General features: G+C 38.9%; 1 protein-coding gene across 3 annotated transcripts in view; it reads right to left on the bottom strand.

Annotated features, from left to right (window-relative positions):
• Positions 1-10,885, bottom strand: part of CENPF (centromere protein F) — a 62,896-nt gene extending 52,011 nt beyond the window's left edge. For 2 of the 3 annotated variants that reach the window (XM_060091124.1, XM_060091126.1), the window contains exons 1-5: positions 10,784-10,885; positions 7,930-8,128; positions 6,737-6,933; positions 736-857; positions 227-318 (exon numbers count right to left, since the gene is read on the bottom strand). In XM_060091124.1, coding sequence (XP_059947107.1) covers positions 227-318; positions 736-857; positions 6,737-6,933; positions 7,930-8,091 — 573 coding nt within the window. In that variant the 5' untranslated portion in view covers positions 8,092-8,128; positions 10,784-10,885. Of the gene's footprint in view, positions 1-226; positions 319-735; positions 858-6,736; positions 6,934-7,929; positions 8,129-10,493; positions 10,580-10,783 lie in introns of those variants that run through there. The other variant, XM_060091125.1, reaches the window with a different exon arrangement.
• Positions 10,886-12,105: the final 1,220 nt, after the last annotated feature.

Below are 12,105 nucleotides of genomic sequence, written 5' to 3'. Positions count from 1 at the left end.
TTTAATATTTAGGGTTAAAGTCATCTCCCCAATCTTATTTTACTCCATTCTTACCTATTTTTAAATTTAAAAATACCATAACCAATGAGCCAGGAACTTAATTTTCTCAGTGTAAGAAAAATGTGTCAGCCCTATGTAAAGCAGATTTTTCTCTATCCTTGTTGCATTCTATATCAAAGTACTTCTTCAACTGCATACTCTATTAAAAGACCCATAATTAATTTACCTTTGCCTTCAAGGCTTTCACCTCTGCCTCTAATCTTTTCCGTTCTTCAACTTCTTTATTATATTTTTCTTTTAGATCTTCATACTTGGAACCTAAACAAAGACATTGAGATACAGTTTTACTTCGATCACTGATTCTGCAAAGAATCATTATGATAGATCGTCTAGAAATGAGTACCTTAGTACATCAGATAGGAAGAACATTTTGGTTAAGGCAACGGATACTGATCAAATTACTCAATTATCAAAATACATGGAAACATAGGCGTTTTAAATATTCCAAAACTGAATTATGTTTGAAAATACCATAGAAGGATAAAGTGAAAAATTTAAAGGCTTACTGATGGCTCAACATAGTTCAACAGATACACAAATGTATATGTAACTAATGGCTGCTTTTTTTTTAATGCTAAAATTAGAAGTTGAATTCAAAGTTGAATGAATTCATTTCTTTGGCAGAATTAAAATCTCAATAAAAGAGCTATGTATACAAAGGGAAAAAATCCTTACCGCTATAATACTGGCTTGGTGTGAGTGGAGTTGCAAAAATTTTTTGTGGTGTAATGCATGGACTCATAGAGACATCTGCAGACTGTGCAGCTTGTTGGCTTCTTTCAAGTTCAGATTTACACCTGTGAGAAAATGACCCGAGAGGACGGCAAATCAGAGCAACAGCTGTAGAATACCAACACCATACATTCTCAGAAAGCGATAAACTTACAAAAAACCAACCCTCTAAGAATTCTTACCACTTCATTTATCCAACAGATGTTTAATAAGAACTAATTTATGAGACAGTCCTTTGTCTTCAAAGGAACTCAGTCTAGTTAGGAAAACAGAAATACAAACCAGTAATTACAATGTGATAAAGATGATAATGAAGATCTGTAATAACCACCACAGTAGCAAAGAAGAGTTGGGAGGGTTGGGACACATTCCAATCAAATTTTATATTCTAGGCCAAAGAAAGACACAGTGCTACAAAAAAACAGAATTTCAGAAACACAGGAGGAAATTGGAGCATGGGCTCAAATCATAAAACCGGATGGCATTACTTATAATATTGTCATTATAAAAACAGATTTGATATACATATCATGTCTTTTGTGATATTTTTAAAACACATATTAAAAATCAAGTTAACGTAATGCATCTAGAAAAGATACTGGCAGGAAACAGATCCAAAGAACTGGAGAAAGTGAGCTATATACAGACGTCCTTGGGACCTGTGGGTTGTTGGTCCCAGGACACATGCAGATAACAAAATCTAGGGATGCTCAAGTCCCTTATATAAAACAGCAGTTGTACACTCAGCCCTCCATATCTGTGGGTGCAGAACTTGTGGATACGAGGGCCGACTGTATTGTATATGTGTACAGAGTATCCCTACCATTTCAGTTGTAACACCCTTCAGAAGCAAACCTAAGAGGACTCAATTCTTGCAAGTCTCCAATGTCTCTGATTTTAACTTAACACAAGAAATAAAATGAACACCCTAGTAGAATGGCTAATGATGTGCACCATTCTCTTTGCCAAGGACACAGTACTCAAAGCAGGGAGTGAAGAAAGTAGTGAAGAAAGTGCCTCAGTGCCCTAGCTCTGCCTGCTCCAAATTCAATCCAGGAAGGAAGAAGCAATGTATGAGCTGAAAATGGCTACTCAGCAAATCAAATTGTCACATTCGAATTTACAACAGGTAAGAGTCCTCCAACAGAAATATTCTATTAGCATGAAAAAAGTAACAAGAACTAAATGAATTTAATCTTAATATTTAACTCAATATTTTCCATATTGTAATTTCAACTTATAATCATTGCAAAAATCATTAATAAGATATTTTACATGTTTTTGTACTAAATCTTCAGAATTTGGACTGGGTTGTGTCCTTCCAGCACACCTCAATTGACACTAGCCACATTTCAAGTGTTCAACAGCCACATGTAACCAGTGGCTGCCATATTGGACACTGCAGGTCTATAGAATTCCAAAGGTGTAAAATGGTTGGTAGCTCCAGAGATGAATTTTGAAGAACTTTGCAAAACTGATGTTTCTTTGCCCTCTCAAATTCACATCTTTTCAGTAAAAAAAAAAAAAAAAAAAAAAAATTATTAATTTTAAATATTAAATAAAAGTATATCCTATTGTTTTTATAAACTTTTGTATCTCCTGTCTCCTAGGGAGAGAAAAAACACAAACCACCACCACCAAAACAAAAAAAAAGCACTAAAGTAAGCTGTTTTCTCCTAGGTTTAATTTAACTATATGAGATTGCTAATATTCACCAGTTTTTATTTGTTTGTTTTTGTTTGTTCTTTTGTTTTGTTTTGTTTTGTTTTAAAAAATAATTTTTGAGGTGAAATTCACGTAACATAAAATTAACCAGATTAAGTGAACAATGCAGTGGCATTGATTACACTCACAGTGTTGTACAACCACCATCTCTATCTACTTACAAGCCATTTCTATCATTCCATAGTAAAGCTCTTTAACCATTAAGGAATTTCTCCCCAGTGCCATCTTCCCCCAGTCCCTGACAACAACCAGTCTGTGTTCTGTGTCTATTATTCACCAGTTTTTGACGAACATTTCAAATGTTCAACCTAACTCGTTCAAGATGTACCTGTAATTGGTGGCCATTGATGGAAAAAATAAGTTCCTGCCCTGTACCTGAAGGTTACCAGTGAAAATTTTAAAACTATACTCAGGGCTTCCCTGGTGGCGCAGTGGTTAAGAATCCGCCTGCCAATACAGGCGACACGGGTTCGAGCCCTGGCCCAGGAAGATCACACACGCTGCAGAGCAACTAAGCCCATGCGCCACAACTACTGAGCCTGTGCTCTAGAGCCTGTGAGCCACAACTACTGAAGCCTGCGTGCCTAGAGCTCGTGCTCTGCAAAAAGAGAAGCCACAATAATGAGAAGCCTGCACACTGCAACAAAGACCCAACACTGCCAAAAAAATTAAATTAATTAATTAATATAAAATATACTCAATAGTTATTGTAATCTATAGGTCTTATACCCTTAACAATTTTTATACTATAGAAGAGTATACTCAATAGTTTTTATAGTCTAAAGTTTATACAGTTTGTAAACTTTTATAAACATCTATATCTATCAACATCATAGATAATAAAAATATTTTTAAACTAAATGTGCTATGAGGGTATCCTAATCCCATGATGATGATGATAATAACTAACAACTGATAATAATGATAATATTAATGCTAACATTTAACTGTTGCTATATGTCAGGTACAACCGTGAACTTTATATCTGCAGGCATTGCTACCAAATGGCACTTTTCAATGAAATAGGGAAATGTATACAAAAGCATCTTTTCCTCAAATGTTAAAAATACTAACATTTCTGTCTAAATTAAATTAAATTATTAAAACCAATTAATAAATTAAATTATTAAAACCAATATTTCTAACATTGGCAGCCAAAATGTTCTTTTCAAAGAAATAATTATTCTAGCATACTGAAGTGAGCTTCCTACTTCCCAAGCACCTGCTTTCCAAAACAAATGCCTTTCTTTCATTCATTCATTCAACAAATATTTGAGGACCTACAATTGCCAGGTGCTAGGAATACAGTGATGAACAACACAGACCAGGATAGAGTTTAGGAAAACAAAGAACTCAACAAGACAGAAATTTATTTATCATTCTAACATTGCAAATTATAGATAGCCACCTTCCCACATGGATAGGAAACAAAATTAGAAAAAGATTTCTGTGCACTTAAATTATCAGCTTCACCAAAAGACAAGCATATAGTTGTCCCTTGGTACCTGCAGAAGATTGGTTCTAGGACCCCCTTGAATACTAAAATGTGCAAATGCTCAACTCTCATATAAAATCACATGGGTAGTATTTACATATAACCTATGTATATCCTCCTGTATACTTTAAATCATCTCTAGGTTACTTATAATACCTAATACAATGTATATGCTATGTAAATAGTTGCCTGCACGCAGCAAACTTAAGTTTTGCTTTTGGAACTCTCTGGAATTTTTTTTCAAATATTTTTTACCCTTGGTTGGTTGAATCTCTGGATGCAGAACTCATGGATATGGAGGGCAAACTGTAATTTTTAAATGTTTTAACTTTCAAAAGTATGTTTCCTTTTGTAGGTAGAATTAAGATTATTGCAGCTATGCCAGGAAAAAAAATTCTTGGCATCAGAATATTTATTAATTACAAATGGAAAAGTAGTAACTTTATAATGCAGAAACCCAGATAAACACCCTAACAAGCGATCGGTTTAAAAGTCAAATTAAGGGCCTCCCTGGTGGCGCAAGTGGTTGAGAGTCCGCCTGCCGATGCAGGGGATACGGGTTCGTGCCCCGGTCTGGGAGGATCCCATATGCCGCGGAGCGGCTGGGCCCGTGAGCCATGGCCGCTGAGCCTGCGCGTCCGGAGCCTGCGCGTCCGGAGCCTGTGCTCCGCAACGGGGGAGGCCACAACAGTGAGAGGCCCGCATACCGCAAAAAAAAAAAAAAAAAAAAAAGTCAAATTAAATCATGTACACTCTGATATGATGCATGTCACTACTATACACGTCACTATAAAGGTGTGTCACTACCTCTGTGGTATTCTTACCAAAAATTCATAACCTCAATCTGACCCAGTGATTCTCCATCCAGGATGAATTTGCCCTCCCACAGGACATTTGGCAATGCCTGGCAACATTTTTGACTGTCAAAATTTAGAGGCAGTGTAGATGCTACTGGCATCTAGTGGGTAGAGGCCAGGAATTCTAAGTATCCTACAATGCACAGGACAGCCTTCCACAACAAAGAATAATCCAGTCCAAATTGTCAATTCTGCTATTGTTGAAAAACAGCAGACGAACCCAAATTGAGGACTATTCTACAATAAAGGAGACTAGTGCTCTTTAAAAATGTCAAGGTCACAAAAGACAAGAAAGCATCAGAGCTTAGAAAAAAAAGTAACTAAGACCCGGCGCAGCCAACTAAATAAATATTAAAAAAAAAAAAAAAAGTAAGAAAACATCAACTAAATGCAATGTGGAATCCTGGATCAGATCCTGGAACAGAAAAAGGCCATTACTGGAAAAATGAGTGAAATTCCAATAAAGTCTGTAGTTTAGTTAATAGTATTGAATTATTAATGTTTATTTCTGATTTGGTCATTGTACTCTGGTTATGTAAGATGTTAACAATTGTTTCTGGAAGTGTAAAGTTATTTCAAAACAAAATTTTTTCTTAAAATTTCTGGGTGTATATTCATGGAATTAACAATAGGGCAATTTGCTAAAGTCTTTTTTGCTTTTAGTGTTTATCACTCCTTGTTATTTTGACAAAATTTCACTACTAGAACAAGAAGACTCCATTTATAAGCTAGCAGTGTTCAAGTCCCATTAAATTTATTTTGAATAATGCCTCTAGTTGTTTGGGGGATTTTTTTTAATGGAAAAGTAGTAATAAGCACCTTTTTTTATTGCCTAAATATGGAATTGATATTGGTGAATTGATTATGTAATGCTTAAGATGGAAGATGGGTGTCTCGGATGGGGATCTCAGTAAGAAAGTCTTCTAGACTTCACTTCCCTCCTCTCCAGCTGAGATTCCATGGCACCCAACTTCCATCACTCTCTTCCAATATCCTCAATTATTCCACTGTCTTCGATCCCATCACCCTCGCCCAAAAACCCTAAATCGATCCTCCTGTATACCTTCTCAGCATCTATATGCTAAAGAAAGGAAAAAAAAAAAAAAACTCATTAAACGCTATGGATTGGTCCCACTATAAATTCCTGGCCTCCAATCTCAACTGAGCCCTCAGTGCTCCTCAGTCCTTTTGAAGTTCCCTAGTTCTCTCATTCTCTACAACAGCTTTTCCACGCAGAGAAAACAGAAGCCATCAATATAAGCCATGCTGGGCTTCCCTGGTGGCACAGTGGTTGAGAGTCCGCCTGCGGATATAGGGGACACGGGTTTGTGCCCCGGTCTGGGAAGATCCCACATGCCACGGAGCGGCTGGGCCCGTGAGCCATGGCCGCTGAGCCTGCGCGTCCGGAGCCTGTGCTCCGCAACGGGAGAGGCCACAACAGTGAGAGGCCCGCGTACCGCAAAAAAAAAAAAATATATATATATATATATATATATATATATATATATAAGCCATGCTTTAACTTCCATCTTTTCAGTAACCACTGTTGATAGTTTTGGTATTATTTATTATTGCATACCCTAGTAACAAACACAATGCCTGGCACATGAAGCAGCTTAATAAACATATACTGAGTAAGTAAATGAATAAGCTAGCAACCATTTAATGAATTTATATAGTACTGAGCCATGCAACAATAGGACTGAAGCATATAAGAAAAGAATTAATCTTCCTCAAATCATTGTTCATTCCACTGGAAAGAAAAAATTGCAATGTGTAATAATTATACCATATAAGGAAAAGATAGCTGCATCTAATGAATATATGCAAAGACATCTTTAATAAATACCATTCCCAAAAAAGTTACCTTTTAAGTTCCTGTTCCAGTTTTTCTATTTGTTTTTTGCTTGAGTTCAGTTGTCCTTCTTGGAAATTCACTTGTGACTCCTTGACTTGAAGTTCATGAGAAATCTTCTGCTTAGTCTTCTCCAGATTTTCACATATTTCCATCAAGCTTTGGTTCTCCCTTTTCAGGTTTGCACCCTCAGTTTTTTCATTCTCAACCTAATGCAGATTATTCAAAAGGAACTAGGTCTCTTACTCATGAATTTACCAAATATTATCTGTTAATCTAACACTGATGACTAATTTTCTGAGATATGGTTGTAAAAATCCAGAAGTCAGTGCTTGATGTACGCCGAAATTTTAGATGATCTCACTTTGAAGCCTACTGATAGAAAAGTTTTGCAAAGTCATGTATCACAGTCTTTGGTTAGGGCTACACAAACCCATCCTAGAAAGAGAGGCTTTAATATGCTTTCGAGAATTAAAAAAATCAAAAATAAATCTTATAAACCCTCCCTTAGCTATTCACTTTCAAGTTCAGCTGCTAAAGCCAGTTACTGTAAGAAACTGAAAAATTCTCCCACTAGCAAAAACATTTTAGGAGCAGTAATTGTATTACTATGGGTTGGCTAATGCAAAGGTATGAAAGAAGTACTATTTAAGTTTCCATGTACTAGTCCTGGAGAGAGGTGGGAATACCAAGGTGAAAAAGCTCACTCTCAGAAAGCGTTATCTATTTGGACTGCAAAGTGCTCTAATATTGATCCCAGATTCGGAGCCAGAGATTTTCGGCCATGTTGGTGCATAATGCAAAAGCAATGCCCAATTCTTGGTCCTAAACAGAAGTGAAAATGGAACTCAGCAGCCCTACACATTAGCAGGTAAGCAGAAATGAAAACAAAGAACGGAGAAAATGAGGTAATTAAAATAAAAATGACTCAGTAGGGGAGGGGACTTCCCCTGTGGTCCAGCGGTTAAGACTCAGTGCTTGAGCTTCCACTGCAGGGAGCGCGGTCCCATCCCTGGTCGGTGAACTAAGATCCCACATGCCACGCGGTGTAGCCAAAAAAAAAAAAAAGGCTCAATAAAGGAGAGGAGGGGGGATTACCACCTGAAGATAGCAAAATCATTTTTCTCTAAATTGAAAAGACCAAGACAAAACCATTCATCCAAATAATGAGAGAACAGTTTTAAATACCAGCATTTCAGTGATACCTTCTGTTTTTGCTTCTGCAACGCAGCCTCCAGGGTTTCAAGTTGAAACTGCCTTTGCTGCCTTTCTTTCTTCAGTTTGTCGAGCTGTCCTTCAAGCTCTTGAATTTTCTGAAGAGCTCTTGTAGGCAGGCCTTCCTTCCATTCTTCCAAAGCCCAGCTCATTTTGCTCTCCTTTATTATTCAAACATTTATAAACAAACTGAAAAGAATAAGCAGCCTGTTAGTCTTACTATAGTAAAAAGAAACTTACAGTCTCAGAGACTAACTAATCTACATAACCACCTCTAAGAATCAAGTTTCAAAACTTCATGTTTCAAAAGATAACAAAGTATAACTTCCATCTTCTCCACCCTCTGCAAGGCGACTACCAATAACTGACTGTGAAGTGTCAATAGTACACAATATACTTGTTTGGCTTCCCCTTGCTTTCTGGTTTTCTTATATCTCATTTTTGACTCTTATATGGCTACCTGCTTTCAGTTTGTTTTCATTGTACAAGACATGAATATTTTGCTATAAGGTTTCTGGTGAAATAGGTCTTACAGGACAAATAAAACGCATGATAAGTTACTTTGCAAATGCTCTTCTTTCCTCTCTTCATGTCATTAATTCCCACTCATACTCTGTCCCTCTTCCTCCAGGAAGCCTTCCCTGAGGACAACCATCATAATCTGGTCATATCACCCCATCAGCGTCTCTCATGGCACAGGTACCTCCTTTTCCTCCCAAGAGGTTATCATTTGTTGAGTCAATGCATGCATGAACAAAGGGTGAATGCCATACTAGCACTAGAATCACTGCAAAATGCAGTAAAGTCATTCTCCAGACAGACCCTGACCAGGAATCAGGTATATAGCCTTAGTGATTCAAATCCCTGCTCAGCAACCTACAAGATGTGTGGTGTGACCTTGGGCATGTTATTTAACAGCTCTGTGCCTTGGTTTCCTCATTTGTAAAATGTGAATAATAATGGTGGTGTTTCCCTAAAGCTTTAGAACAGTATCTCCTGATAAGCTTTCCATACACATTAGCAATTGTATTAGTCACTGAAAACGCTTTTTCATTTGTATATTGATGCCTATGGCACCAAGACAGAAATGACCTACCTCTTTCTCAGATATATCTTAGAAAATTTAAATCAGCTGGGAGAAAAGTATGGCAATTATTCTTTATTCATTAGCAACTTAAATGAAAGAAAAAGCATTCATTTTCCAGTTATTTTAGCAAAAGGATGAGAATCCATTTCTTACTAAATGAAGTCCACAACCATTTTAGCGTTTTGTTTCAGTCCACTTTATCAATGAAATTTTTTATCAGAACAATTAATAAATAGTTGGTGAAAGTACTAAGTATAATAAAAACTTTTTTCCAAATATTAAAAGAGAAGGAAGGGTCTCGCAAAACACATAATTTAGTATCAAGCCTTGGAGAGCTGTTTTCTCTGCCATTCTCACCTCCCACCCCACCCTTTTAGTTCTTTGAACACAACATCTTAAACTCCATTCCCATTTACCCAAAAACTACTTAAAGGAGTCTCATGCCGCTCCACCAGCAAAGGACAATTTACACTGCCCCAATAGGCTACTCCTTCTGTTCCAAACTAGCTTGCTCATTCAGGGGTTCACGGGTGGGTATATCATACCTCAGAGGCACACAAATACAACTCCTAAACAGTTCTTCCAGCCACTGAAATCATGACATCCATACGCCATAGCGAACAAAATATTAAAAGGAACAATTAAAAAAGATGATAGAGATGATGGAAATAAACAGAAGGAAGACTGGCAAGTTAAATGCTTTTCCATTTCCAAAGTCTAAGACACAGCAACAAATAAATGGTTAAAGCAATCACCAGACCCAAGCAAATTTTGATTAGAGGGGACTTTGACAGATTAAGGCATCAACCATTCAACAATCTCTATGGAGCCACTGGGAGAAAAGGACAAAAAATGCAATCCTCAAAGATGTGAGGGGCAAAGGGATGGGAGTGGGGGGCGGGGGTGGGTGATGAAGAAAAGCCCTGGATATCGAGGTTCCTGCAAAAAGGAACTGCAGGACTATGCTCCTTCCAGAAAATGCTGTTTCTGTCTTAACCGTGGGGAGGACACTCTCCATGCCCGAATCACTCAACCCCAGAAAAGTGCCCGAGGAAGCTCTTTTGTGACCGTGTGACTCGCCCACCCCCGGCACGGCAGGCCCGTCTTGCGCTTTCCCTTTATCAGAATTCCCCATCTCCACCAAGAAACCCAAGTTCCCGCCTAAAGTGCCACCGCGGAGCCTGTGAATGAAAACTCTGCCTGCTCCTCTAGACCAGGCTCAAAGTCATTTATTTCTGAGTCCTCATCCCATAGCAGAGCCAGGAACACAGGCGCAGCCAAATGAACGTGGAAGGCGTGAGAGAAATGCTCTCGCAACTAACAATAGGCACTCCAACCCGCTGCCCGGATCAAAACCCTCATAACTAAAGTTTGCATTTCCTCCACGCAACAAAGGACCGATGTCCAAATTTCAAATAGGCGCGGAAGGCTGCTAGTAAATACCTGCTGATCTCCCAAGTCTTTTACCTTACAAAGGAGGAAATTGATCCTCCAAAGGGCGAACCCGTGACCGAGCAGGGCCTCCGGACACTAGTGCCAGCCCAGTATTACCAGGAGCAGAGGGGGGCCGACACCACAAAGAACTTGGCCCGGGGCCGATTCCCCAGTTCCGTCAGGAGGGAGGAGGCGGCGGCCCGCAGCACCTTCAGTGCCTAGGAGCGCGACCCCACAGGCATCCCCGCCCAGTAACCCCCTGCAGAAGGCCAACAGCTCCCTCACTCCCGCCGCCAGAGCCGGGACCCAAGCAAAACGCTCACCTTGCTGGCAGAGAAGGGAAAACAACCCTTCAGAGAGTCGGGTCCTAGTACAGCCGCCGCGGGCTGGAGCACAGATTCCGATTCAAACTGCCCGCGACCGCCACCCGTTTTCGATTCGCTCGCTTCCGGCCCAGACCAAACTCATCTCAAAGCCTATTGGTCACTGTCATCATCTGTCAGCCAATTCGCTTCCGCGCACTCGGAATGCCGCCTTTGATTGGTCCTTTCAGATGGATTTAAAAATCAAGCCACAAGAGCAGAGCGGCCGGTGCTGATGCTACAGGGTTTTTTGTTGTTGTGGGGAGGCGGAGCCCACGTGCTTTAGCTAAGGCTGGGAGGCGTTATGAACCGCTCTTTCCGCAAAAGCCAGGGAATGGGCCGACTGATAGGAGGGTGAGGCCTATCGGCTACAGCCCGCGGGAGTGTGCTGTCTGGTGAAAACTGCACACACATATCTACTTATTTATTAAATATATAACTTAGGACATAAATACTAAGTACTGTTCTGCCATGTGTTCTTCATCCCATGTCATTCTTAACAATTCTTTGAGGAAAATATTCTTATTTTTATTTAAAAGTTAACTGAAGCACATAGAAGCTAAGTCATTTGAAACTGAATCTAAAACATGAGGATCTCACTCTTAAGTGCTGTTCTCTATTGATCATATTCTAAACAGGTGATTCTGAACATCTGTTAGCTGGGATTCCAGGGGAGAACACTGTAGCCAGAAAAATCGTCGAAACAGGATGCAACCTCTCCTTTTCTATGACGCTCACTAGTATTGTGGGTATTTATGTACCCATTTTATTTCTCTCAACTAAAAATAAGCTTCTAAAGGCAGGAGCAAAACAATGAATTGTTAAGTTAATATATCTCTGATGCTGTTGTCTTCCTCAATAGATTCCAATCTTTCTGTCTCCCTCTCTTTACCTTTCATTAGACCGTTCCTGCAGCCCCTTACCTTTCACTGAAATTCTGCTCATCCTTCAGTACACCATTCAAATGCCACTTTCTTCCTAAAATTTCGCTATTCCCACCCACGCCTTAGAAATAATCATTTCCTAGGCCTTTCCTAGAGCTTGGTTTATACTTCACTTTTAGGATTTTTGCCGTGTCTTATAATAGATGGGTAGATAAATATAGCTATACATATAGATATCTATTTTTATGTCTGGCTCCTCTTCAGACTCAGAAATTCCTGTAGAGTAAAATCTTTTTAAATTCATCTTTGCATCCCTAGTAACTCCCTAGTAATTTTACACATAGAACTTAAAAATAAAATTATCTTGGGAAGTAAAACTGCCAGCTGGAGAAAGGCCTT

The sequence above is a fragment of the Mesoplodon densirostris genome, chromosome 2 (assembly GCF_025265405.1).
Source record: "Mesoplodon densirostris isolate mMesDen1 chromosome 2, mMesDen1 primary haplotype, whole genome shotgun sequence".
Lineage (NCBI taxonomy): Eukaryota > Metazoa > Chordata > Mammalia > Artiodactyla > Ziphiidae > Mesoplodon > Mesoplodon densirostris.
Note: the sequence above shows the minus strand (reverse complement) of the source record. Positions and strands in the feature narration are given on the sequence as shown.